Below are 27,021 nucleotides of genomic sequence, written 5' to 3' on the forward strand. Positions count from 1 at the left end.
TGCAAGTAATCGTTCAGCCCTACTTTACACTATAATTTTCTCACAATGAATTTACTGCAGGCTTGTTTAACAGCTGTTAAGCTTTTAATATTTCACCTGCTTCCTTTCTGTCACTGTTTCTCTTCACCCACTATCTTTACAGTATATTTGCATATGTACTGTCTGTATTCTCCAACTCCTCCTGCAGAATCCACTCAGATCCTTATCTAACCATCTAAAAAAAGTTTAGAACTTTTGTTTTTGTGCAAGTGTATTGCCTAGATGTAAACAAAGGTCCTGGTCTCTTTGACAAAGAGCACCATTTGCACTGACATATCCGTATACTAATCAGATGTAAAGAATGTAAAGCAGCAGTGCTCTGGGTCATGGTATTAAAGCTGAAAACCATTGACAAATTTTAATAAATGAAACATACCAAGCCCGAATGAGAGAGCTTTCCTGGATTCTGAAGAAGGACATTGTGACTTCTTCCTCCCCGAGTCCTTCTGTGGATGTTAACAGTGTCTTTCCTCTCTTCCTTTGTCTTTTTGTACCTCTTTTGGTTTTATTTCTTTCTGTATCTGCCCCTTTTCCTCTGTCCTTTTCTCTGCATTGTTCTGAGCCGTTCCTCTCCTCCTGCCATTCCACCCACATTGATCTTCATTTTCTATCCTGTCTTCCATTGCTGTCCTCTTAATCTAACCATTCCCCATTTGACTCCTTATTTCTGCTTAATCTGCACTTGGGCTTGTTTGCTTATTTGTTTGTGTGCGTGCTTGCCTACATCTCTGTGCCTGTCTTTCTGGTTTTCTGTGTTGCTAGTTTTTATGGCCGCACCCTCATTATCCTCACATTTTCTACCTCAAATCGCAGCAGCTGAGCAGCAGCCAGACTCCAGAGCAGCAGCAACAGCAGTCGCAGCCTCCTCAGCCACAGCAGGCCCATTCTGGAGGCTACACGTTGGAGCCGCCACAGCTACCGCAGCCCCCACAGCCACAGCAGCCGTTGATAACTGGGGCTTCAGACACAAAACCAGGGCCAGGTCTGCACCCACATCCATCTTTTTCTTTAAAATACATCCACGACTCCTAACAAGTAGGGGGGCCCACACTCAACAGTCTAACCAAGGTAGTTTCAACCACGTTTTTATGTTCAAATTGTGAAAATATAACATTAGACCCTTAAGAAAATTGCACTAAAAAATGGACTGTGCCATTGCAAGGCCATGTCATCTTGGGTTTTATGGTCCCCCTCATGTGCAGCAGCAGTCCTAGTAAACCTCTGGCAAGAAATCTTTTGCTCAGTCACTGATTTCGAAACACACTTTATGTATCACTTTCGTTTTCCCAGAAAACGCTGCATATTGAATGATTTCATTTTCCTTACAAATCAGAATGTACTGTCAGCAGGACCCCTTGCTTTTCCAGTAATTAGCTGAAACCTTTTAACCAGCATTACTTGGCATACTTTTTAGAGCCAGCTCTACCTATTGTCTACATGTTTATTGGTAAACCTTCAGACTGCAATTTTGGACTTTGGCCCTCCAGACGCTTGTCACAGTCATGAACTTTTAGTTAAAGAGGTGGTATTATGCTTTTTGGCTTTTTCCCCTCCTTTATTGAGTTATATACCTTGTGCATGTAATAAGTTTGCAAATTGAAAAAGCCCAAAGTCCATCCCAAAGGGAGTTCATATCTCCCACAGAAAGCACTGCTCTAAACTGCCTAAAAACAGCTTGTTTGTAGTCCAGCCTTTACTTACGCTTTCTTGTGATGTCACCAGTAAATACGCATCATAATGCTCACCGAGCGACTAGTCTGACACACCCTAAAAAACACCGGTGGAAAAACACTGAGCTCCAGCACACCTCTCCTCTCCCTTCCAAACACTAGCTACCCTCCAGGCAGTCAATGGACGTAAGTTGTTACTGTGATGTAGAGACAGAGCTCAGTTAAAATGTTATGGATGAAAGATATTTTTGTTACAGATTAATAACTCACCCTTCTGAAACTCTTGCTCCAGTTTATGTTGCCAAGCTGGTAGGCAACATATACAGCTGAACGGAAGCCCTGTTTACCGGCCTTTCGCTGACCCGCCCTTCTCTGCTTCTGATTGGCTAGTAGTCCTTAACTAGGAACTGCGCATGTGCAACTCCCAACAAAGATCATTTTAGAGACAAGCTGTATCACTCCTTAGCTAAAACAAAGCCTTCAACACAGGGTGAAAGAGGAGCTGCAGCAATGTGCAGTATGACAAAAAATATGGTGTTTTTTGAAAATGAAACCATGTAAACCTGTTCTGGTACAACCTCTAAATAGGATTTTGAACCTGAAAATGAGAATAATACCACCTCTTTAACATTAATTGCAAATAGTGACCTTTTTTTAAACTTTTAAATCTATAATTATTGTATTGTCATACCTTCCGACAAAAAGTGTATTAGTTAATATGCTACAGAGAAGCACAACGTTTGCATCCAAGAATCTTTACAATTTTACATCTGAACTCTTTATCCTTCCAGATGATTCGCCAAAACTGGAGCCAGTTGTCCAGAAGTCTTCCTCGCCTAAGCTTGTGCAGCCTGAAGCCCCTGTGGAGAGACTTGAGGCCAACGCTCCTGTAACCGAGTCCTCTTCTACTGTTGAACCAGAGCTTCCTTTCCCTGCTTCGATTACCACCCCCGCCACTCTCCCACTTTCTGTGGCCAACAAAAGTGAACGTCCCTCAGCCAGGGAGTCCACTGCTTCAGCCTCTTCTTCCTCCTCCTCAGTCGGGGTGCACAAACCCTCCTTGGCGCAACCTCAGACTCCCAACATAGACAAGCCTCTTTCAGGTGCCCCACGGACTCTGGCTGCCTCGCCAGCACCGGCTCCTAAGGCTTTGAACGGCCTTGCAGACTCTGGGACTGAGCTAGATGCCCCAGCTCATGAGCCTTCTCTTCTGTCCTCAGCTGCATTCCAGCCCCAGGCCTCTGCTGCTGCTTACAGAGAGGTCCCCTCCTCTGAAACTTTGCCCTCTGACGTGAGACCAGAGGTGCCTATTGCTGCTGTGCTTGCCCCTATGGCACCTGTGGCTGTGGTGCCAGTCACCCTGACCTCAAGCCTCGCCCCGGCTCTGCCAGTTATGCTCCCCCCTGGCCTTCCACCTCTAGTGCAGGCCACATCAGTGGCCGACGAGCCGAGCAAGTCCTTAGACACTAAAGACCTCGTTCCTGCAGTAGAGACAGAGGCGCATGGAGGCATTACTGATGGCAAAACCCAACAACAAGCACTCACCAGGAAGAGTCCCACTACAGGTACTGGATCTGTTGCCTTTCAACAGCTGTTAAATTTAGAGGAGCCTAGATCATTTGTTTCCATAACAAAGTGTTTTAGCCTTCAACAAAGGAGTAATGACTCTTTGGACTGAGTTGTTTTTGGTGACAGTCCAGCCTAAAATTAGATGCTGTTTTATGAGCACACCTCTTTTTATGGTACTATGCCTAAATAGCTCAATTAATTGGCTCTATCATGCACTTGGGTGTTTTATGAACGGCCATACAGCGCACATTGTAGATAATCTCTCATCAAGCACTATGCTGGCACAATTGATTCCCCAAGAAGGCATTGCCAGATAGAATAAATTCTTAGCGAGGAGTTACCTTCCTTTCAGAAAAACCTGGAAACTATGACACATTTTAAATGTGTATAAAATATTTTTTAAATATTTCACATTAAGTGTAATTTTATTATATTTCCATGCAGTAAGTCAGGCTGTTTCTGCCATACCAAAGACCTGGAGAAAACCAAATGAAGGGATCTCTGCTGGAGAGGCACCTCAAAAGGAGGACGAGGTAAGAAAAGAGACCCAAAAGGAAATAAGACTGAACCAACTGCAGCGAGTCCTATAACAGTTACATACAAAGAATGAAATTGATCTTAATCATTAATTATCTTAATTATTATTAAATATAGATAAATCCACCCTCGAATGTTACGTGTCTATAGTCTTATGGTATCTTAGTCTGTTGTCAAATAAAATATCTGTGAACAATAATATGTACTTATATTTCAATGATTTTGTATCCTTTTTTTTTTTTTTTTTTTTTTTTACAAATTGCTAGTATTTCATTTTGGAACAAGACTTTTAAAAAATGCATACAAAGTATCAAAGGAGTGGAGAAAGGAGGGCAATAGTTCAAGTGGAAAATGTTTCGATAGCAAGGAGTTATTCATCATCGTCATTGCTCACCCAGTCCACTGTATGTAAAATCAGCTCTGTTCTGCTCTTGTTTCTTCTCCTTTATTGTTTTGTTCTGGGTTTGTAACTGTGGGAGAATTTCCACACCACCAAATACCGACCGGTGTTACAGATCTTTTTAAATGGAATCTTTTAGGTTACATCGAACAAGCCCTAGAAGAAATGTTATTTTATGCAGAAATGAACATTTCATGCAACACTTTTTTAAAATATTATTACAGATTACAAAAATAAACTTTTCCACCCACATTTTAATATCTTAGAAAATAAACAGTTACTTTCAGCTTCAGAATTCAGACTTAGTGTGTCCATTAAAAGTCTTACTGTTTAAATTTAGATTGAGTCAGGTGTTAATGCAGCTTCAACGTATAGTCACATTTTCTTCATAGTTTTACCACAATGACACAGTTGTTTCTCTTGGAAATCAAATTATTTGCCATAATCTAGTTGAAATCACCCTGCTTCATGAGTAAAAAGACCAAAATTCAGTGCCCTCCCTCTTGAGTCTGCTGTTAGGTGAGTGTCCTGCCAAGATAGCACATAGAGCAGAACAAAGCTTGCATGAAAATATAGACATCATATGACAAGAATTACTTTTTTTAACTGTGTGTAAATTATGTTGCATGTACAGGTAATATATCAGATGTTAGTTAAATTACAATAGGGATGGGGTAGAGAAAATCATACAAGCAGCTTTTCCACTGAATGCCAATAATGGTACTGCCTACTATGACAAGCCTACTGTGATCCTGTTTTCACATTTTTTGTTGTTTCCCCTCTCCTTGTTTCATCCCAGAGTCCCCTGTCGTCTTTTGTTTTTTTCATTTAAATTTTACCCTTCCTCTTTGTGTCCATCCATTTCACCCTGTCTGCAGATGACCTACTAACAACTCTGTAAAAAATCTTTAATGCTAAATGATGATAGTAAAGCAGGGCTTAATGCTTACTGACAAACTATTGAAAAAAACTGAATCTTGCCTCCACACAGGATGAGCCCAGGCCAGTGGATCAGCCTGCTGGAGACCAGGCCCTGCAGTCAGCTCCTCTGAGCAGCAGCCTGGTGCCCCTGCCACCGGTCTTCACCTCCGTCCCTGCTCCAGCTCCTGCCAGCAGCCCTGAGGCTGACGGAAAGCCTGCTGCCCCAGAGGAGAACGGAGAGACAGAGATGGAGCCCATGAGAAACGGGGCAGGCCACACTTCAGAGACAGAGAGCAGCGACAGTGGAGCCACCCCCGGAGACAAGGAGAACTCTACAGAGGCTCCACAAGACATGGAAGGTTAGAAGGGCCCCATTATTTGGACAGATGTTTAATGCTACTATAGGCTAAACCTTTATGTAAAATACAGCGGTTTATCAGAAGAACAATGTTGCAGTGATTTGTGTGTGTTGACATGAATTCGCTGATTCAATTCAGTCTTTGTTTTATATATTTGCTCTTTTCTCTCTTTCCTTTCCTCTCAAACCCTGCTTGGTGGTCCAGACCTGGCTGACTCCAATGGGAAGCGTCAGTATAACAGGGACTTCCTGTTGGGCTTTCAGTTCATGCCCGCCTGCATACAGAAGCCTGAGGGACTGCCACCCATCAGCGATGTGGTGCTGGACAAGGTGAGTAAGACAGTTGTAGATATCCCTGCAGAAATGCTCCAATGTCCTTACACCTCCGAGTGTCAAATGAGGGTGAATCATGGGCTGAGGCTGGGATTGTAATCTGTACAGTCCATTTATTTAGCTGATAACCACGTGTCTCAGGAGGTCCTTCTCTAAATGTAGTTTTTTAAATGGAAATGGGCTAGTACATTTTGTTTGTTCATTATGGCCATAATGTCAGTTTATATTGGTCTCTGTAAATAGAAATGCACCTGTGTATTTAAGGTTTTGTTTTGAATAGAGGTGTCTGTCAACAGAAAATAAATGTCAACAATTAATATTTATGAAAGTTATGAAACAAAAATGCTCAAACATTCTGTGATTTTAGCTTCTCAAGTGTAAAGATTAGCCGCCTTTTTTCTGTTTTATATTATTGTAAAATCATGTTAAAATGTCAGTGCTAGTTAGACAAAACAAGCAATTTGAAAATCTTACCTCAGGCATTGGGGAAATTGTGATGAGCATTATTCATAATTATCTGAACGTTTAAAGACTTTGCAATTGAGCTGCTAAATGATGGATTATATGAATCAATAATGAAAACAGTCATTAGTTGAAGACCTAGTCTGGATAAATCTCATCTTTAGCTCATAGCAACAGACAGTATTTTAGACAGTGCCTTATTTTGTTAGATTGTGTGGATTAAAGATACACCACCAGAGTTTGGTTCATTCCTCTGATCCGCACATACGTTTGGGTGGAGCATATGGCTTGCTGAAATGCTGTTTTGATTAAAATCACATTGCTATTATGTCACACTTGGCAGTGTTAAGAGTCCATGCCCCTCCCCCACCTCTCCAAAAGAACAACCAGACCAGCGAACAGTTGATGTGCAATCCCATAGCCTCATTTTCTTTGAGGGAGAAAGTGAAATCTCACTGGAAAAGAGTCTGAGAGGAAGTCAAGGACAGCTGAAAGACAAAGAGCTGGATTTGTTCTTCTCTCCTCCCCCACAACTATCTCTCTCTCTCCTGCGTTCCTTTCTTCCTGCCTTCCCTCCTTTTCCCTTCCTTCCCTCCTTCCCTTCCACATCTGGTTGTGACTTATCACACTGAATGGCCTGCTGAACCCGGCAAGCATAATTTATTACCTATGCGGTAAAAATACATAAGCCAAAAGTTGGTAATGTAGTATGACTGTCATTTACAATGAGTCACCTTTAAGGGATCACTGGGTTAGAAATGCACACACAAGCGCACACACTCACCAGACTGCCTCCTTTTGCCACTATTATTAGGTGGTCACTGCTCCCCCTGCTGTTCAACTCATGTTTTGTGTGTGCCTGTATGTGTGTGTGGGTGTGACGATGTGTTGTGTATGTTATGTGTCGTTCAGATGAACCAAAACAAGTTGCCATCTCGAGTGGTGGATTCCAGGGTGATTTCCAGAGGACCTGATTTCACACCTGCCTTTGCAGATTTTGGCAGGCAGATGACCGGAGGACGAGGCGCTGCAGTGAGTCACACGTGTATACACACACACACGCTCAAGCTGCCACAATCATTCATAAGACACACACACAATCTGTTATCTGTTTCCTCTCAACACAGAACAGTTTGCTGCTTTTAAGAGGGGGAAAAAATGTAATCGATTCTACACATATTTCAAACTGTTCCATTACAATCGTGGGATAATGGGATACAGTTTTAGGTACTTGGTTCCAGTTGGTTTCTGCCAACATCCATAAATGTTCAGTGGCTGATTCAACACAGAAAATATCCAAAATACCACTCCAAAGTGCAATGCAGCACTGTTTTCCAATGTCAGAGTCCAGATTTGTTTGATTACAATTAACCCTAGTCAAGTGCTGCAACACATTAGTGTTTGTGTTCTCCTAGACAATGCAGGGTCAGTGATATGGCTCTGCTCAAATAGAGCTGATTTCATATTTCACAAGGTAATGAGCAGAGAGAATTGTTGTAACACTTTTTTTAGAGTCATGTAGCTTTGTTTCCTTTTATGTTTTGGTTAAAATTTGTTGTTTTCCATTACAGACACTTAAACTGTAATAGACAATATGTTATTGTGAGTAGTAGTTGAAAGAAAAACTGTTTTGTTGACAACTTGCAGTGACCAGGAATATTGACTGCTTGCTGTATTCTGTCTTTCATTGCATTCACAGCTGATGAATATTGGGGCACGGCGGCCTCCACCCAGGAAGATCATCATGAATGTGTCTGTGAAAGATGAAATTCAGCTGAAAAAAGCAGAGAATGCCTGGAAACCTGGCATGAAGAGGGAGGGCCCTGCAGACGATCCTGATATTATAAAAACACAGGTAGGGCCAAATATACACACAGATATACAAGCAAACGCTACAAAAGCTACACCAAGGAGGAGCTGAGTATTATATACTGTTTATCATCAGATATCAGGGCCAGGCTTGTTTTTATTATTAATGAATCATGAAATCCACTTCATTGAAGAGCTTAAAATTATTGGAAATTTAATCAGTCGTTTGGTCTAATTCTGGAAAAACTGGAAAACCAAAATGAGAGTTTAGTTATTATTACTCAGTAAATGATTTAACCGACTACAGAATGAAACGACTTCACGGAATAAACACACAGTTATGAGGAAAAGTATGCATATGCACACAAAATGGTATCTTCACAAGAACTACCAATAATGGCCAGACCTGTAACTAAATTAGTCTTTAATATGTCGAAGATACAAATGAACCCAGTGATTAACTGCCTTTTATGACTGATTGCCCTCAGGATCTCTTCAGGAAGGTACGCAGCATTCTGAACAAGCTTACGCCTCAGAAGTTCAACCAGCTGATGAAGCAGGTGACTGACCTGACCATCGACACAGAAGAGAGGCTCAAAGGGGTCATCGACCTGGTCTTTGAGAAGGCCATCGACGAGCCCAGCTTCTCTGTGGCGTATGGAAATATGTGTCGCTGCCTCGCCCAGGTAAGGAAAAACATGTCAACGGGAAACAACATTTTCTGAATTCCACAGACTGTGGTTATGGCAAACAACATAAATGCAATTAAATGGTTTATTTACAAAAACAGAAATTAAATTGCAAAAGAGATGAGATGTGGATGGCAGTGAAGACAGAGGTGTAGGTGAATGGATGTGTGAGAGGGATTGTTTGCAGGTGCTCGTGGGAGAACTGATAAAGTAACCACACAGAATGCATGGAGAGAGTCTTCTCTGAAAGGACTATGGTGGCGTGGTTTTAAAGTAAATGTAAATGCTCCGTATTTGTATAGTACCTTTCTAGTCTTTTCGATCACTCAAAGCACTATTTACACTACATCTGCATTCACCATTCACACACATTCAAACAGAAACTAACATTCACACGGAACAGCCAGTGTGTAAAGGCGAGGCAGGAACAGAGGCAATTGGGGGTTCATTATCTTGCCAAAGGATACTACTTACATGCAGCCTGGAGGAGGGGATTGAACCGCCGACCTTCCGGTTAACGGGCAACCCAGTCTACCTCCTGATCCACAGCCGCCCCTGGTGACTGGGAGCAGTGGGTCCAGCTGCACAGGTCAGTCCCAGTGGACTGCCCTGTCTACCAATACAGGAACCTGCAAGAGAGGAGCAAACAAGGCACTGCGGCTTTGTTCAGACTGCTGGCAAATCAGATTTGTTTCTCAAATCAGATCTTTCAGACAGACTGTCTGCCCTGATATTTGCAAGTGATCAGATCGCAATTGTGTGTCCAGACATCCCCTATTTGCATGGGTTGCTGTGGGAATGACGTAGGCGTCGGTAACTACGTACACTAGTGAGGTGGCTTTCAACGCGGAAGCATGAGAAATGGAGAGCCATTATCTTACCCTCCAAACAATCGTGTTGTCAAGTCGCGGTGCAGAGCTCCTGCACCACGACTTGACAGCATGCAGCATGATTCTGCTCAGCCGCTGATGCACTTCCGTCACACTGGATTTAACGTTGTTGTGAGCTGCATTACGAGTGGCGCAAAAGACACTCAAAATTTGATCTGAGCGGCGAGCGTCTGGACCAGACTTTCTAAAATCAATGTGGATACAATCTGGATATGCCAAAAAATGTATTTTGGCTGGCAGGTTGAACAAGGCCAACCAAAGAGGGCCGTCACACTGTAGGTGTGTGCATCCTAACTGGAACTAATCCAATTTGCATCTCAATGTACAGTCGCTAAATCGCTAAACATTTAAGCCGTTTAGATTCAGCTCTGCCATGATGCAATATAATGCTGTGCAATACAACACAGTTCAGTACAGTACAATGTGATTATATACTGTGAGCGTTTGCATTTTTTGAAGACTTGCAAGAAGAAATTAAAAGACGTGTACCCACTATCTTCAGTAGTGGGAGATGAAAAGAAAACTCCTGTACACTATTTTGAAATTCATTTGTTGGTAGTAAAACATGAAATAAGTAATCTTTTGATAATTCTGTCAAATGTCTCATTATTCTTTAAAATGCATTTTTGCAATGAAGAACTCCTGATAAATGCAATGTGTGAGAAATATAACAAAGAAAAGGTTGGTCATCCTAACTGTACATGCATGTAACATGCATACATATATAAGGCTTTTAAGCTTAAAATAATCCACACATGGAAATGTAAATGGCCATGTAAATCTAAAAAACGTGTGCTTTGGTCCAGTAGTTTCCTTCAGCGCAAGTTGCAGAAAACTCCTTTAGTGTTGTGGCTTCATCTGCTGGTCACCAGAGTCAACGTTAAGGATTTTTAAAGGTTTAGATCGTCACTTAACTTGTCTTTATACTTCTGTTTCTTTCATATCTCCTGTTCATTTACAGCTCAGAGTGCCCATGACAGACAAACCCAACACCACAGTGAACTTTCGCAAGCTGCTGCTAAACCGCTGCCAGAAGGAGTTTGAGAAAGACAAGGTGGACGATGTGGTGTTCGAGAGGAAGCAGAAAGAGCTGGACTCTGCTGCATCGGTACGTGGACTATGAATTACTAGAGTTCATCCTGTACTAAAGCATTTTTAGTATTGGGAAGAGCAACTGTTTGTTTTAATGTTTCCTTGGTCCCCTCAGGCGACGGAGCGTGAGCGGCTTCAGATAGAGCTGGAGGAAGACAAGGACAAGGCCCGGCGGCGTTCCATCGGCAACATCAAGTTTATTGGCGAGCTTTTCAAGCTCAAGATGTTGACGGAGGCCATCATGCACGACTGTGTTGTCAAGCTGCTGAAGAACCACGACGAGGAGTCTTTGGAGTGCCTGTGCAGGTTGCTCACCACCATCGGCAAGGACCTAGACTTTGAGAAGGCCAAGGTGAGGCGGAGAAGACCGTTGATTTGTTAAGTAGCATGACATTTTGGGAAATACACTTATTTGCTATCTTGCTGAGAGTTAGATGAGAAGATTGAGAGCACTCTCATGTCCGTACGGTTAATATGAATCCACAGTCAGCAGTCATTGTTTACATTATTTTAGTATAAGAGGTGGTGGTAGGTGTGTTTTGTTTGCTTTGGACAGAGCCAGGCTACCTGTTTCCAGTCTTTGTGTTAAGCTAAGCTAACCATCTGCTGCAGCTTAATTTTTACCATACAGACATGAGTGGCATCAATATTCTCATCTAACTCTCGGCAAAGTGAATAAGCTCATTTTCCAAAATGCCAAACTATTCCTTTAATTTATGACAAAGCATCTTCATCGTGGAAAGGGCTGCACAATGGATAATATATTAAAATCAGAATTGTGACCACTGTGAAGAGACTTTAGTGGGTCAGACAACCTTCAGGACAAGGTGTCTAAAGCTCTGCAGAAGCCCCGGTGTGTAAATTAAGTTGGGGAAAACCTTTTATTTAATGAGTGTGTGGTCAAAAACAGCATGTTGTCACAGACCGCAGATGAAAAGCTTTATATATGTCCAGCAGATTAAAATACTGTCTGTGATTGAGCAGATTTCTTTCCTTTTGAAATTTAAAAAGCTCAACTAGGTAAAGCACATTGTTTTGTGCTGTATAAATAAAGTGTATTATTATTACTATAGAATATTAAGAGTAATTGTGGATGTGACTTGCAGTTGTTTTGCCTCATACATTTAGGCATAACCTCAAGGCTGCTGGTGAGTTGTGCTACACTAAGTCTGGTTGTTCATAACATATTTGGAGGCTCACTGGCCCCAGGGTAATACCTTCAACAGGAATAATGTCTATGGCTATAGTAAAAACTTGTTTTACTTGCTAATTAGTGAAGTGAAGTAATGCAGACCTTGTTTGCAGGGATGTAGTCATAAGGTGAACAGTTTGTCAGCAGCTCTTTGACATCAGCACAGTCATTTGGTATGCCTTTACCAACGCCCCACCAATATCAATTCCTCTGCAATGCTTGGTTCGTTGGAAAATTAGGCAATTGTGGAGGTGATTCTAATCTAGAGCAACACAGTTTTGAGAGAGCTCTGGTGCAGTTGGATCCCACACCAGCTGGGCTACAGTCAGCTCCAGAGGCAAAGGAGAAGTTGTTTATGTGGGTTATGAGGAAACAGGAAGATCTCCACGGTGTCCCCACAGAGGATCCTCTGCTTTGTTCTGTCTGACTGGCTCTCCTGTTAGGCCTCAGTGACTCCCAGCTGGACACAGCGAGAGTCCCCAGATGCTTGGAGAAGTCATATCTGACCCGAGGGTCTTTCTGCGCTCTCTCTGGGCTGTACTGTAATATATGGTTTGATCCTCATCTTCTATCTGTAACCCTGCTAAACGAAATCCTTGTGACCAGCAGGGAAACGGCTATGAACTCAGCATAACAACTTAATGCTGCATTGTATCCCTTTCTGTTTGCTCTGTTTACCAACATTAAACAGCAGTTTTTGTACATTAGTACCAGCAGAATGTGGTCATAAATTATCCTTCTTGTCCTTCAGATGAGTTTCATTATGTTTTTAATGTGGTAGTTTTCTCAACATGGCCGTTTTAATGCCGTGCCATTATGGTAAATTGGGTCTGTTTTTTTTGGGGGGGGGGAATTACAATTTTTGTTCTGCTATCTCTTAAAAATGTTCCAATTTAATATTGGGCGGTCAGGACAGCTCCTGCTCCAGGTAATAATCTGAACAATGGGTCAGTTGAGTGAAATAATGTGAAAATCCTGGAAATCTGCTGTCCACCAGACTGAAAAGAGAAATGGTGTGTTTAACCTTCATGTCTCTAATTTACCTCTTTCAGCCTCGGATGGATCAGTATTTTAATCAGATGGAAAAAATCGTCAAGGAGAGGAAGACGTCGTCTCGGATACGGTTTATGTTACAGGACATTATAGACCTGAGATTGGTGAGTGTCTGTGATATTTATTTTACCTGCACAGTTGTAGAGAGTGCAAGTCTTGCCACATGTTCATAGTAGCTCTGGTTCACAATTATTTTTCCTACAGAGGTTCATTTCATTAATCTTCCTGACCTCCTGGAAAATTATATTGAATATTCTGGTCATATTCGGCTAATTGGATATCTACTCCTGCTCTTGTTACTGAATTTGAACACCTTTTCAGAAAGAGTGAAGAATCCGATGCACATAAACTACCTCTACATGTACAGTATGTGCTTGATGACTGAGGTTCCTATCTCCTCTTACTGCTGATAACACATGGTCGTGGTTTTTAATTAAGGCACCATGGACTCATTAAGTAAAGTAGTAGCTAAAGCAGTCTGTTTGACAGCGGATAGCTCTGCATTAAAAAAATACAACTTTCCTATAATATCTGTTACACATTTAATACACTACGATGTTTGTAAACATGAGCATGCATAGCATGTTGGAAATGTATATACAGTATGAACAATCACAATGTTTACTAACAGATTAAAAAAGTAAATGAACACTGTAGAAGAAAACAGTTTAGTGCACCTGCTGCTATAAATTCTAGTTTTACCACTACCAAGTGTTGTTGGTAGTAAAATAGCAATAATCTAACATAGTGTATATTAATCCATATACAGTCCCCTCCAAAAGTATTGGAACAGTAAGGCAAATTCCTTTGTTGTTGTTCACTGAAGACATTTGGGTTTAAGATCAAAAGATGAGTATGAGACAAGAGTTCAGAATTTCAGCTCTCATTTCCTGGTATTCACATCTAGATGTGTTAAACAACTCAGGACATATCACCCTTTGTATTAGACCACAGCATTCTTAGGTGAGCAAAAGTATTGGAACAAATAAACTTAAAGTAAATAACATTTAATATTTGGTGGCATAACCCTTGCTTGCAATAACTGCCTGAAGGCTGCGACCCATCGACATCACCAAACTGTTGCATTCTTCATTTGTGATGCTATTCCAGGCTTTTACCGCAGCTTCTTTCAGGTCTTGTTTGTTTCGGGGTGTTTCTCCCTGCAGTCTCCTCTTAAGGAGGTGAAATGCAGCTCTGTTGGGTTAAGGTCAGGTGATTGACTTGGCCAGTCTAAAACCTTCCACTTTTTCTCCTGTCCTGTGTTTTGTTGGCAGTGTGCTTTGGGTCATTGTCCTGCTGCATGATAAACTTCCTCACGATTAGTTTTAAATGCATTTCTCCGTAAATTGGCAGACAAAATGTTTCTGTACACTTCTGAATTCATTCTGCTGCTACCATCATCAGTTACATCATCAATACATATTCATGACCCTGTTCCAGAAGCAGCCATGCCACGCCCAAGCCATGACATTACCTCCACCATGCTTCACAGATGAGCTTGTATGCTTCGGATCATAAGCAGTTCCTTTCTTTCTCCACACTTTGGCCTTTCCATCACTTTGGTAGAGATTAATCTTGGTCTCATCCATCCATAAGATTGTGTTGCAGAACTTTTGCGGCAAAGGCAACACCTGGGCAACAAGAAACATGTGTCAGTCACATGTTCCAATACTTTTGCTCTCTTGAAAAATGGGTGGGTTCAAACAAAGGGTGGGATGTCCTGAGTTGTTTAACACATCTAGATGTGAATACCAGGAAATAAAAGCTGAAATTCTGAACTCTTGTCTCATACTCATCTTTTGATCTTAAACCCAAATGTCTCCAGTGAACAACAAAAACAAAGGAATTTACCTTACAGTTCCAATAGTCAGATTAGGATTGGGCCATAAAATATGATATAAAAACTTTGGCTGTTCGAATCAGTATCTTTGTCTACAAAAAGACTACAACATGACTGACCCCTTGACGCCCTTATGCTGTGTGAACACAACATGATTATGATAGCGTTGTTTGCAAAGTGCAGGAAGAGAGAAAATAGCGAGGGACGAAGAAGAAAGTGTCCAAAGTATGGAATTTTTTCAAGCTAAAAGAAAACAACAGCTCTGTAATGTTACAGTCCATCCACCATATAAAGAAACTTACGTGTCCTACCGCAACAGCACGACGCCATAATGTTAGTCTGTCCACTGTAAAACGAAACTTGTCGCCTGCCGCAACAGCACGACGGCACCTTATCAGCCAAGCAGAAGTACTTCTTAAATGATGAATCGATTTAAATAATCCGTAGAAGCTTCGAGTACTAAAATCATCGTTAGCTGCAGCCCTAATACAGATTATCCCAAACAGCTGTGTGCTGTCAGTACTGGTACACAGCTGCCTTCTTCTTGTCATCAGCCTCTGCAACATTACCTTATTAATTAACATTTAAGGATTTAAGGATTTGTGAAATCTGTGGGTAAATAAACCCAGCTTTAATAGTTGAGCATATTTACAGTACAAACCTTATCAGTGAAATATGAGGGCAAAAAAAACAACATTCAAAAACAAAACAATCGTTCAATAATCGTAATCGAGGTGAAATGTTTAATTAATTGTGATTTTGATTTTAGGTGAAATCGTCCATCTACTATCTATTCTGTTGTTTGTATCCTTAATCTGTTGTAGTGTTTGTTTAGTTGTTTTAGGCAACTGTTTTATGTAAAATATTTATCTGTATGGTCCCGGTTAAATAAACAAAAAAATAAATAAATAGCTGGGGGGACATGAATGTTTTCTGGGCTCACAACAGAGGCAGACAAACTATTTTATAAATTTTGGGTGCAATTTGCCCCTACTAACAACCCTGGGGCCCAAATGATCCTGTAGTGTGACAGGTTTACAGACATAATCATAAGGTCGCCGACTGGATTGGAGGCACCCCGATTTCTAATCGTACTTACGATTCAAAATCGTGTCTGTCTTGATTCAATCTTTTATGATATATAAAATAATATATAATAATATTAAAAATCTGTTAAATCTGTCGTTATGTCTGTTGTATCCCACATTTTTTAAATTGGTTAAGATTTGAAAATCCTTTAGTGTGCTCAGGCGTTAGAGGAAGAGACACAAACAGGGAGCAAATTACTTAATATAAAGTGTCATGTAAGGCTTTGCCAATAGAGAGACATTTGCGTTGATTAAACTGTGATAACTCTTACCCAGCACAAGCTGTTTGAATCAGTGTTAGTCTCATACAAGATGTTGGAAACACAGATTCAGGCTCTTCTGTGCTGCGCTCCTGTCAAATTTGAAATTAAAATGAGCTCGGCTACTTAGGCAGTGCAAGGATCCACTTTGCTTAAAAACAGAACCTCCGTATTCAGTATCATGGAATAGCTCAAATATAAACAATGAATGCAGGGACGTTATGCAAGTTAAATTGAAAACCTTCATAACACACATGTGATCAGTGGATAATTCATCAGTCTTTGAATTTTGATATTCCTCTGTGCTTGACAACTTCTTATATCTGAACTGATGTATGTGTTACGATTAAAACCCGCGCATACAAGATACTTTATTTTATTTAAAATGATCTGGGCTGTAATTTGAAATGGCTCTTATCAAGAAATGTGTTTGAAACTTAATCTGACACTGCAGCTTGATTCAGTTCTGAGGTCATTGTGGTTGTCATTATTCTTTCAGCACAACTGGGTGTCCAGGAGAGCCGACCAGGGCCCGAAAACCATCGAGCAGATTCACAAGGAGGCGAAGATTGAAGAGCAGGAAGAGCAGAGAAAAGTGCACCAGCAGCTGCTCTCCAAGGACAGCAAGAGACGGCCAGGTCAGGCCTGCAGCCTAAATCCTCTTTAAGGCTTAGAGTCACATCGGCACAGCTACAAGAACTCAGGAAGTCTGCAAGCGTACAGTCAGACTTCCTGTTCCTATAGCCCGCAGAGACGCTATTGTGCCTAACATTAGACAGGAAGCCCCCCAAACCCATCAGCTGGCCTATAATATTTCATCATGTGTATCAGATACAGTCAAAAATGTCACTTTCTCAGCCCCTTTCACAGTCGTTTGACTTTGATGAATGAATTTACCAATGGAATTCCACTGAACTCATTTTAAAACTATATTTGGGCTACCTGTGTGGGTTTTTCTGTTTTGTCCTCGTAGATCCAAGAGATCAGAGAGAGCAGAGAGATCAGCGCATGCAGAGAGAAGAGACCTGGAACACTGTGCCCATGACAAAGAACAGCAGGACCATTGACCCCACCAAGATCCCAAAGATCTCCAAGGTGAGATACGCTGCGTCTTTACACACCCACAGTTTTCCCTCTCATCAAAGGGTGCTTTCACACCTGTAGTTTGGTTCAGCCAGTTCAGGCCAAGCGGGAAGAAATATAAGTGTTCCCTTTTAGTTCTTATTTGTGTTGACTCTGACTTTTTCCAAATGAACCAAGCAAGCGCTAAAACATGCGAAGGAGGGCACAACACAACTCTCTTTTAACGCGTTTTCACTTTGATATATTAAGGAAAATCCACTCACTCTCATGCTGATGTTACGATTTTTGCCAAATAAAATTGCATGTGTCACTTACACAGGTTGCTTTAAAGATAAAGACATCTTACTTGACAGATCAGAATCAGCAGATTGGTTTAATAGTAGTTGTGTTTTTGAATGTATACTAAAATCATCGGCCATCATATAATCCTGAGGTTTGTCTGTTCTGCTTTAACACCACATACAAACAGCAACAGAGTCCGCTTGGAAGTGCACAGAGACCCTCATTTTCACACTGTCACAGTTGTTTAATTTTCAGCAGTTTGATTGACAGCTTCCACCACCAGCCTAACCAAACAAAACAGGTTAGGTGTTAAACCATCCTGAGAGCCTGTCACTTAAATGCCTTATATAGTTTAGTTAAATTATGTGTCAGATTCAAAGAAGATTAATTCAATGTTCTGGTCACATCATGATGAACTGATCAAGGATCCATACTTGACGAAAGACAGCCTGAAACGTTTCATTGCAGCTTTTTGTATTTTCTGTGTCTGATAGTCTGAGATGAATCTGCAGGCTGCTTTTGTATAGGACACTGTCAGGTCTGCATTTTAATTTAGTTAAATTAGTGAGGTTGTTCTTCATGTTGTGACAAGTTTGTCTCACGTTCATGTTTTTCCACGTCAGTCACAAGCTCCTGTTGTGGCTGTTGTGCTTTTGGTAGTTGTTGTGCTTTCGGTGGAAAGTTTGTTTACACAGCATCAAGAGGAATCCTGTGGCTCATCCTGTGTACACATACACTATCCCTGCCCTCATCTGATCTACAGTAATTGTGGTTTACATTCAGTAGTACATAGTCCCCCTGCTGGATCTAAGAAAAAAGTATTTTTGTTTTGTTTTCAGAGCTCCCCCTGCTGGAGCTTCTGGTGTTATTCATACCAGGAGAACACTCATTTTACTGATTGTTTCAGACAATTATTCATGTAATATGCTACATGTTAGACACTCTATTCTGTGTGCTACTTGTTCTTGATATCTATTATAAAAGGTTTCAATCAATGAGACCCTCAGTACATATAAACTCCCATCCAAAATGGATGGATGGGCTGCAGAAGGATTTAGTAAATATAAAGCAAGCATGGTTATTGAGCAAGTAATGTGCATATATTAGGGAGTGCTCTGTCAGCAGTTTGTTATGGTCAGGTAAACATGTTTGTTGATATTTTATTTATTTATTATTTTTCCCTCGTGTGGGTTTTCTCATTAAAGTGGCTAAAATTAGGGCTGCACAATATATCGCCGGAGCATCGTCATCGCAATGTGCTCTTGCGCAATAGTCACATCGCAGAACAGTGCAATATCAAGCAAGTCAAATTAACTCAACCACCTCAACTTTTTTGCTGCTTGATAAAAAAGGAAAACTTGGACAGTTCTCATTTCAAGTTTGTCAGATGTAACATCATTTACTACGATTTAAGAGTTCTTGGATACACAGTTTGTAACTGCGAGTGACGAGCAGGCTCTGCATGCACAGTGAACTAGCAATCCCAATATTATTCTTGATCAGTTGATCAATTATTTTAGGAATCTCAATTATTTTCATATGGAGCAACTGAAGTAATCTGGTGAAAAGAAAAATATTGCAATGTTAGTTTTTTCCAATATCGTGCAGCCCTAGCTATAATGCACCTGTAGGCTTAAGTCTGGCTCATTTAACTTGTTAAATATTCTCCTCATTTGCCTATTGCCATCAATGTTCCATATGTTTGTCAACTTGTTCTTAAATGATTCTCTTTCTGCAGCCTCAAATGGACGAGAAGATCCAGCTGGGCCCCCGAGCTCAAGTCACGTGGGTGAAGGGCAGCAGTGGAGGAGCCAAGGCCAGTGACTCCGGTAAGAAGACGCTTATTAACTGACCCATGAACACGATATTGTACAGACCTGAAAAGACATGAGCACATTTCATCTTCTGTCACGTAGCAAAACACTAAAAGTGACTCAGAGGTGGAGCACTAGACTTTAATCCTTCAGCTGGCAAGAGGTGAAATTACTTCACCTTGTCACATGACATCATCTGTGCTTTTTGACCGATCCAAATAATCAGATGAGATGATAAAATTAAATTCCAACACTGGTTACTTTCTGAGCTCCTGTTATTCTTTTTGGGATGGGGGATGGTCCTTATCCAAATTGAGGGTGTAAGGATATAGGGTGTCATATGCTGTACAGATTGTAAAGTCCCTTGAGGCAAATATGTGATATTGTGCTTTATTAAAAAAAACTTGACTTGATTTGACACACAAATCACTAGTTGCTGTGTTGCTTAATGTAAATGTTGTATTGATAGTTTCCGAAAGTCCCCAACTCTGTAGAGATTTATTTTTTCCCTGTTAATCAGCATTGAGTTTTGTATTGTCTTTCCATATTAGTCTGGTATATGATGCACTTGATTTTTTTATCTCTTATAACTTTTCTCCCCATAACAGAACTATCACGGACAGCAGGCCTCAATCGTTACTCTGCCCTGCAGTCTACGCCTTCACCTCAACCCTCCACCGCTCCTCCACAGAACCCAGACTTTGACTCCAGAAGAACTCTGGGAAGGTAAATAACAATACCCGGGTCATATTTATATCTCCTGTTAAATCTGTATGTTTCTGTTTCTGACAGTTAATCTCAGTCACTTCCTGATTTACCTATTTTATTTTCTTCTCCCAGCAGTCGTAGCAGTACAGGGAGGGAACGCAGCGAGAAGCCACTGATCTCTGCCCCTCCGTCGTCACGGCCCGGACCGTTCACCAGGGGCAGCAGCTCGAAGGAGCTGCTGGAGAGTCAAACCCCCGAGGAGCCACGAAGAGACCGGGAACGAGAGGGAGCCGAGCCCCGGAGGCCGAGTGTCACTGAGGACAAAACAGAGTCCGAGCACAGCAGAGTCAGAGAGTCTGGTGAGACACAGTACTGCACAACAGTGGACATTCATGAAAAGAATATTGAAATATATATCCGTCTCTAGTGGCACCACACTGATATTTGTTTTCTGTGATTTTATGCCATGTGTACATGAATGGAGAGGATTTGTATCTATTTTAAAGTCGGTACAATATAAAATAAGATATAAAGGTAATTGCTATTTAGCTTTTTACCGCGCTGTGTATGTTACTGTGTTATTGGCGGATTTCTCACAAACAGTCGCTGGAAAGTGTTTGCCCTTATCACTCAGGGCAACTTTATATATAAAGTGCATTTCATACACGTGCAATTCAATGCGCTTTATATAAAAAACATAAATACTCAGTTTTAACCTCATTTACATTTATTTGTATATTGTTTTCTTTGTATTATAGCACATGTAAATCAATATAGGAGCAACCGCAGGTTGAAATCCTGTATATAACCAAAATGATCACCCGTTACTAAATATCAATACATATGTTGTTTTTTTTTTGTCTAGTTAGTGAAAATCTTATTGTTAAATATGTTAACCCAAAAAACATAAACAAATCTGGATCACAAAGTGAACATTTGACAACTAACTTTGCTCATAATCTGTATTTATTAAAATCAGAATATAGAGTAAATTGGAGCTTATTGGGGGATTCAATTGGAGGTGACATGGATCTTAATCTTGCTCCGTTTACCAAAGACACTGTTGTCATTGTTGTTTATACATCGACAGTGAAACCTGAGCCAGTGGTCCAGACCCCGGACAGACCTGCTCTGTCTGAGGAGGAGATAGAGAGGAAGTCCAAGTCCATCATCGACGAGTTCCTGCACATAAATGACTACAAGGTACTGAGATTCACGAGAAAATCAACAGTAGATGCCTGTTTAGGTGTTCAGTGTTTTTTAGGTCAACAAAAAGGTGCTTGGAAGGTTAGAAAGTCAATGATTCCTTCTTCTGCTACAAATTCATTTATTATTTAAATAATTTATTTGTCCTTATGTAAGTTAGTTTTTAAGGTTCTTCTGCTATTAAATTAGTCAATTTTTAGAAAACGATGCATTATGTATTTTTATCTTATAAACATTACATGGATACATTTAATGTATATAGATTTATATATGCTCTTTAATTACTAGGATAAAATCAGAGCAGTAGCTTTCATCATCTTACTGTATCACGTGCATGAAACAATATCTAATAGAATTCTAATCCATGTAGTGTTTAAGTTCCACTTATTCGCTCAGTCTTGATCTTATGTTTTTGTTTTCTGCAGGAGGCTGTCCAGTGTGTGGACGAGCTCGACTTGGGCTCTCAGCTGCACATCTTTGTGCGTGTCGGGGTGGAGTCGACTCTGGAGCGCAGCCAGATAACACGGGACCACATGGGCCAGCTCCTCTTCCAGCTGGTGCAGCAGGGAATCCTGCCCAAACCCCAGTTTTACGAAGGGTCAGTTCACCTGTTAAATGCACTTTTTTGGAAAGTCAGTGGGGTTTTTTTCTGCTTGCCTGCTTTTTGTGAATATTGATTGAAACACATTTGCTTGTTCTAAAGTGTTTTCTAATGATTTTGTGGTGGCAGTAACTAGTTTTAATAAAACGGTTACAGTTTGTAAGTAGGGCTGGGCGATATGGCCAAAACTTTTATCACAATAAAAAAATTCAAACCATTCCATATCAATAATTATCCCGATAAATGTCAAATGATTATTTCTATCAAGTTAAAAAGGCTGATTTGCTTTTTGAAGAAATCAGATGGTTAGTTGTGGTTTTAAACTGTTCTTTATGGTCAGAACATGACAAACACTTGCCAAATAGTGGATCACTTAAAAAATCTGAGGAAGAACATTCAAAACAATTTAGATCAAATCTTTTTTTTTTTTATTATATGCTTGAGTAACATTAAGTAAAATCTTTTTTTCAGTCCCTTTTCTCAACGAAATAAATATCTTAATAGAAAAAATAAGTGCTAATTTGTTTGTGATTCAAATGAATTAAATCAAACATTTATTGACGATATATTGAACCTTTGTTATATTGTTATAGAGGAATATTATATTGCGATAATTATCATTATTGATTTATTGCCCAGCCCTATTTGTAATTGTAGTTCTCTAAACATCCAAATGAAAGGGAGCCTATTTATCATTTTCAGGCCTGTTTTGAAGAACCTCTTTAGTTGCTTCTTAAAACCTTTTGTTGTCGATTTTTCAAATATAACTCACGCCAAACTGTTCAGTGAGATATTACTCTATACATTTAAAAGAAAAAATTTTCATAGTATTGGTCTTGGAGTAGCATAATGTGACCCCTCCTGATCTGCCTTGTTTCATAACTGTGTATTTCCAGAAAACAATATTTTCAAATATGAATACATAAAATATTGTATTAATTAATATATATTTTGTAGTTATATTAGTTAATAACCTACATCTGAACCTTCAGCTTTGTGATAAAACAATATTTTGTTAGTGCTTAAATACAGTAAGAGCGTTATATTTTATACATGTTTGCACTTTACAAGTTGTGTCCTCACCACCGCTGTGTCTTTTGGTTGGTCAGGTTTGCAGACACGCTGGAGCAAGCAGACGACATGGCCATCGACATTCCTCACATCTGGCTGTACCTGGCCGAGCTGCTCAGCCCTGTGCTGAGGGAAGGGGGCTTCTCTATGAGAGAGCTCTTTAGGTACTGAGCCGCCTCTATCTGAGTCATTCACCTCTACTCAAGGAGACCATATGCTCAAACTAAAGACAAATTTGAGGAGTTTGCAACTAATTGGTCTGTATTGGCTTCTGTTGGCTTAGCGTGAACAGGCTTGGTGGCGGAACTATTCTCACTCTGGATTGTTTACCACCACAATACGCCGTTTTGATCAATATCTTCATTGAACAAAATCGTTAGTGTCCTTTGGGCCACATTTTTGTAGCTTGTTTTACCTTCCTCAATTCATTTCCAAGATTAATTTCCGGCTATACTTGGATGAACATGAACAGGTGAACAGGAAGTTGTCTCATTCTCACCTAATCTGACCATATCTCAAGTAGCAAAGACGTAATTTCAGTTGTTTAGCTTCCATTCTTCTGTATGAAGGAACACAGTTGGGGAGACGTACATTTAATTTCTGTTGTCTCTGTGTGTTCACAGTGAATTAAGCAAACCTTTGCTTCCTGTGGGAAGAGCTGGGATCTTAATTTCTGAAATACTGCACATACTATGCAAACAAATGGTAAGCAATAATTTAATCTTAAGTTGTTTTTATTTCTTGTGCATACATTTGTTTCCTCCTTCTCATTATAAAGCCAGTGGAGTAAAGTAGTTGTACCAATAACTTTATTGTTGTTAGGGATGTACACAATAAATAGATGCTCAGTCATCGTTGTTCACTTAAATGTCTACCAAGGTTATGTATCGATTATATTTGTAATCATATAATAGGAAATACCATCAATGTGAGAGCTCAGAGTAAGTACGAAGTTATTTTGTCTGATTTGTTTTGATTTGTTCATTTTGGCTAATTTTTCTCGTTAAAATCTTTTTCCCTTGTAACCAGACAGAAGATATAAGATATTTCAGAGAAGAGAGATGTGACTTTGTCTTGTCTCCACAGAGCCATAGGACAATGAGTTCTTTGTGGAGGGAATCTGGCCTAAACTGGACCGACTTCCTGCCAGAGGGAGAGGACGTCCAGGCTTTCATCTCACAACAGGTTGGTTATAAAGGCCTCCACTCAAATCAAGAAATGGCAATGTTATAGAAAACCAATCATTAGCTTTCTTTATACTAATTTAACACAAAAAGCTGACAAAGAGCACAATATGTCCCACCCCCTCCTCCATTGTTCTTCCTCCTCTTTCTTTTTCCCATCATCTCTCCCTTTATTTCCCGACGTCCTCTTGTCTTGATACAAACAGAAACTCCAGTTCCTTCTGTCGGACGGCTCCAGCCCTGAGGCAGCTCTGTCTAAAAGGATTTTGTCTCCTGAAGAGCTGAGCCAACAGCTGGAGAGATTCCTCCTGGAGGACATGGCCAGTGACGAGCAGATCTTTGACTGGGTAGAGGTATGAGAACACTCTGAATGCACACCTGAATGCACACCTTTCTCAGAGAGAAGAACAAACTCTGCTGGCTAGTGGCTAAGATCCAGAGGGGAAGACAGTTATATACGACATACAGAACTCTGACGCTGCTCATTTTCAGAGGCAGCAGAAACATTAAAGTTGGAATGTGACAAAAGAAAAAGGTAGGTTACTGAATTAGAGTACAGGTTGGTGCTTACAGACAATAGGTGCTTGCTGCAGCTACATCCAAACTTACCATACCAAACTGTTGCTATCCACCTACTGTAGTCTCCTTAAGTAGCCAAATAAAGCAGGTTGTAGCTAAAATGAGGAGAAATGGTAAGCAATATAATATAGCAAGCTTAACTAATTAATATGATAAACATTCTTTATTGGCCCAGACCAGATAATCCAACTTTGAAGCTGGTGTTGCTAGAAGAGTGCAATTTTCCCCAGATTTCCCTGGTGTTTACACGGGGGACAAAAGGAGACGGCAGCCACTTGCTGTTAGAAAGAACGTTTAGAGTTCAAGCTTAAATGTGGAGTTTTTCTAAATATGTTCTTAGAGCATGATTGCGCTGACTACTTCAGCTCAACTCACGGGTATCCTTTTTCATTTTTTTTTTTTTTAGGGGGCACAAGCAAGATGTGCTCCTTAAGCCTAGTTCACACTACATGATTTGCCCGTCGGCGAGCTCGGTGACCGTTGGGCTGTGATCGGGGGTAAAGCAGTGATCGATCTGCGGTCACCAGTCGTTATGTGTGAACTACTCAAGGACTCATCAAAACGGCTCCCTGACACTTTTTGCCGACGTCTGCCAGATATCTAGCATGCCAAATATCTGGAAGAGTCGGCCGACTCGACATCCACATCCAGCCAATGAGAGCAGGCATCTGGCAGGGCATGCATCTACTTTACACCACAAAACACTTCAGCTCTCTCTGTAGCACGGACAATCCCTACTACCTGTGTGTGCTAATCCATTGTTTCACCCATATTTTTCGTCTTTATAATAGCTATCTTTATAATAACAATACATACAATAACAATAACCTAGGGAAGGAAGTAAGAGTTAACAAAAAGTGCAGTCAATACAAGATCATTGTAGGGGATAGAAGAAGAAGAGCACAGGAAGTGCATGTTAGAGGTTAGGAGTTAGAGGTGTTATAAGAGGTGTTCTCGGAAGAGTTAACTCACGTAGTGTGTGACCCCCTGTCACCAATCAGTCACACACGACAACTTCAAGACTCCCATTACAAGACGGCGAGTTGTGTAGTGTGAACAGCACGGCCATCGGCCGACGCTGAAAGTCATGTGGTCTGCACGAGCCTTTACAGGTCTACAGGTCAATCGCTTGTAGCAGGGTTAGGCGTCTTGAGCTCTTCGTGTCCACATGTCAAAGTGTTCTCAAACAAGACCCCAAATTGCCCCTGATGGTCAGAAACCTTGCACGGTAGCTCACCACAACAGTATGTGAGTGTGACTGGCAAATTACAAAGTGCTTCAGATAAAAGCGCCACATAAATGAAGTCCATTTACCAGTAAACAACTGAACTCAATGGTAAATGTCCAGGTAGTGACTCACAAATGTTAATAGTAGCACTGTGTACCAGATGCCATTAAGTAAAATGGTGAATAACAGTGGATAAATGAAGGCTGTTGGTGCAAAGAGAAACTGTTGCTCACATGGTTGTCAAAGTACAAGGCATATCCCTTTGCTGAACATGCTGCTTCTTTCAGTACTTATCAGCCCTTTTTAACATGTAACATTTGTTTTTATTTTTTTTCAACTGAAAGTGTTTCTTATTCTTCTGTAGCATAACAGCTAAGATGTGTTAAGCCATGTGAAATTTACATATTGTGTATTTTGTCCTCTTCCTCTGTGCTCCATTTCCCAGGCAAACCTAGATGAATCTCAGATGAGCTCGTCCCCCTTTCTGAGGGCTTTGATGACAGCTGTGTGTAAGGCAGCAGTGAAAGGTAAGCACTCCTACCACCTGGAGGAGAGACCCCTCTGTTCTGCTAAAATCATGCTGCTGATTGCAATATTTACTCTCTGCCAAATGCAAATTTGCTCAGCGTGCACTCACTCTGCCTTCTACTTTAACTGAACAGATGATAACACCAACTGTCGAGTGGACACGGCCATCATCCAGAGGAGATTGCCTGTATTACTCAAGTACCTTAACTCAGACACTGAGCGACAGCTGCAAGCACTTTATGCACTTCAGGCGCTGATTGTCGCCCTCGATCAGCCTCCAAGTAAGTGCTGCTTCTTAGTTTACTACTCCTACCTCCTCTCGTTTACTCCTCCCACCTCCTCCTAATGAAACTGAGGTTTCTTTTTCTTATCAGAGAAGATTATTTTATGGTTACAAGCTGTGTTGACACCAGCAATATTATTATAGGAGTTCACCAAGTCATCATGGATGTCATGGCCATCACTCAAAGGACTTCTCATCCAACTTTGAATCTTAATAGTATTACTGTTACTGTTACTCTGTAACATAACAAGT

At 40.7% G+C, this 27,021-nt stretch overlaps 1 protein-coding gene across 11 annotated transcripts in view; it reads left to right on the forward strand.

Annotated features, from left to right (window-relative positions):
* eif4g3a (eukaryotic translation initiation factor 4 gamma, 3a) overlaps positions 1 to 27,021 on the forward strand; it is a 65,859-nt gene that overhangs the window by 35,497 nt on the left and 3,341 nt on the right. For 6 of the 11 annotated variants that reach the window (XM_046075445.1, XM_046075447.1, XM_046075439.1 and 3 more), the window contains 24 exons: positions 853 to 1,021; positions 2,501 to 3,274; positions 3,723 to 3,811; positions 5,207 to 5,495; positions 5,700 to 5,824; positions 7,202 to 7,321; positions 7,989 to 8,144; positions 8,587 to 8,784; positions 10,639 to 10,785; positions 10,885 to 11,121; positions 13,014 to 13,118; positions 16,702 to 16,840; positions 17,176 to 17,297; positions 19,306 to 19,396; positions 19,990 to 20,107; positions 20,222 to 20,448; positions 21,180 to 21,292; positions 21,721 to 21,893; positions 23,006 to 23,131; positions 23,591 to 23,672; positions 24,054 to 24,152; positions 24,358 to 24,504; positions 26,404 to 26,485; positions 26,621 to 26,767. In XM_046075445.1, coding sequence (XP_045931401.1) covers positions 853 to 1,021; positions 2,501 to 3,274; positions 3,723 to 3,811; positions 5,207 to 5,495; positions 5,700 to 5,824; positions 7,202 to 7,321; positions 7,989 to 8,144; positions 8,587 to 8,784; positions 10,639 to 10,785; positions 10,885 to 11,121; positions 13,014 to 13,118; positions 16,702 to 16,840; positions 17,176 to 17,297; positions 19,306 to 19,396; positions 19,990 to 20,107; positions 20,222 to 20,448; positions 21,180 to 21,292; positions 21,721 to 21,893; positions 23,006 to 23,131; positions 23,591 to 23,672; positions 24,054 to 24,152; positions 24,358 to 24,504; positions 26,404 to 26,485; positions 26,621 to 26,767 — 4,075 coding nt within the window. The remainder of the gene's footprint in view (positions 1 to 852; positions 1,022 to 2,500; positions 3,275 to 3,722; positions 3,812 to 5,206; positions 5,496 to 5,699; positions 5,825 to 7,201; positions 7,322 to 7,988; positions 8,145 to 8,586; positions 8,785 to 10,638; positions 10,786 to 10,884; positions 11,122 to 13,013; positions 13,119 to 16,701; positions 16,841 to 17,175; positions 17,298 to 19,305; positions 19,397 to 19,989; positions 20,108 to 20,221; positions 20,449 to 21,179; positions 21,293 to 21,720; positions 21,894 to 23,005; positions 23,132 to 23,590; positions 23,673 to 24,053; positions 24,153 to 24,357; positions 24,505 to 26,403; positions 26,486 to 26,620; positions 26,768 to 27,021) is intronic. The other 5 variants (XM_046075440.1, XM_046075449.1, XM_046075450.1 and 2 more) reach the window with 2 other exon arrangements.

This window comes from Micropterus dolomieu, linkage group LG18 (assembly GCF_021292245.1).
Source record: "Micropterus dolomieu isolate WLL.071019.BEF.003 ecotype Adirondacks linkage group LG18, ASM2129224v1, whole genome shotgun sequence".
Taxonomy (NCBI): Eukaryota; Metazoa; Chordata; class Actinopteri; order Centrarchiformes; family Centrarchidae; genus Micropterus; species Micropterus dolomieu.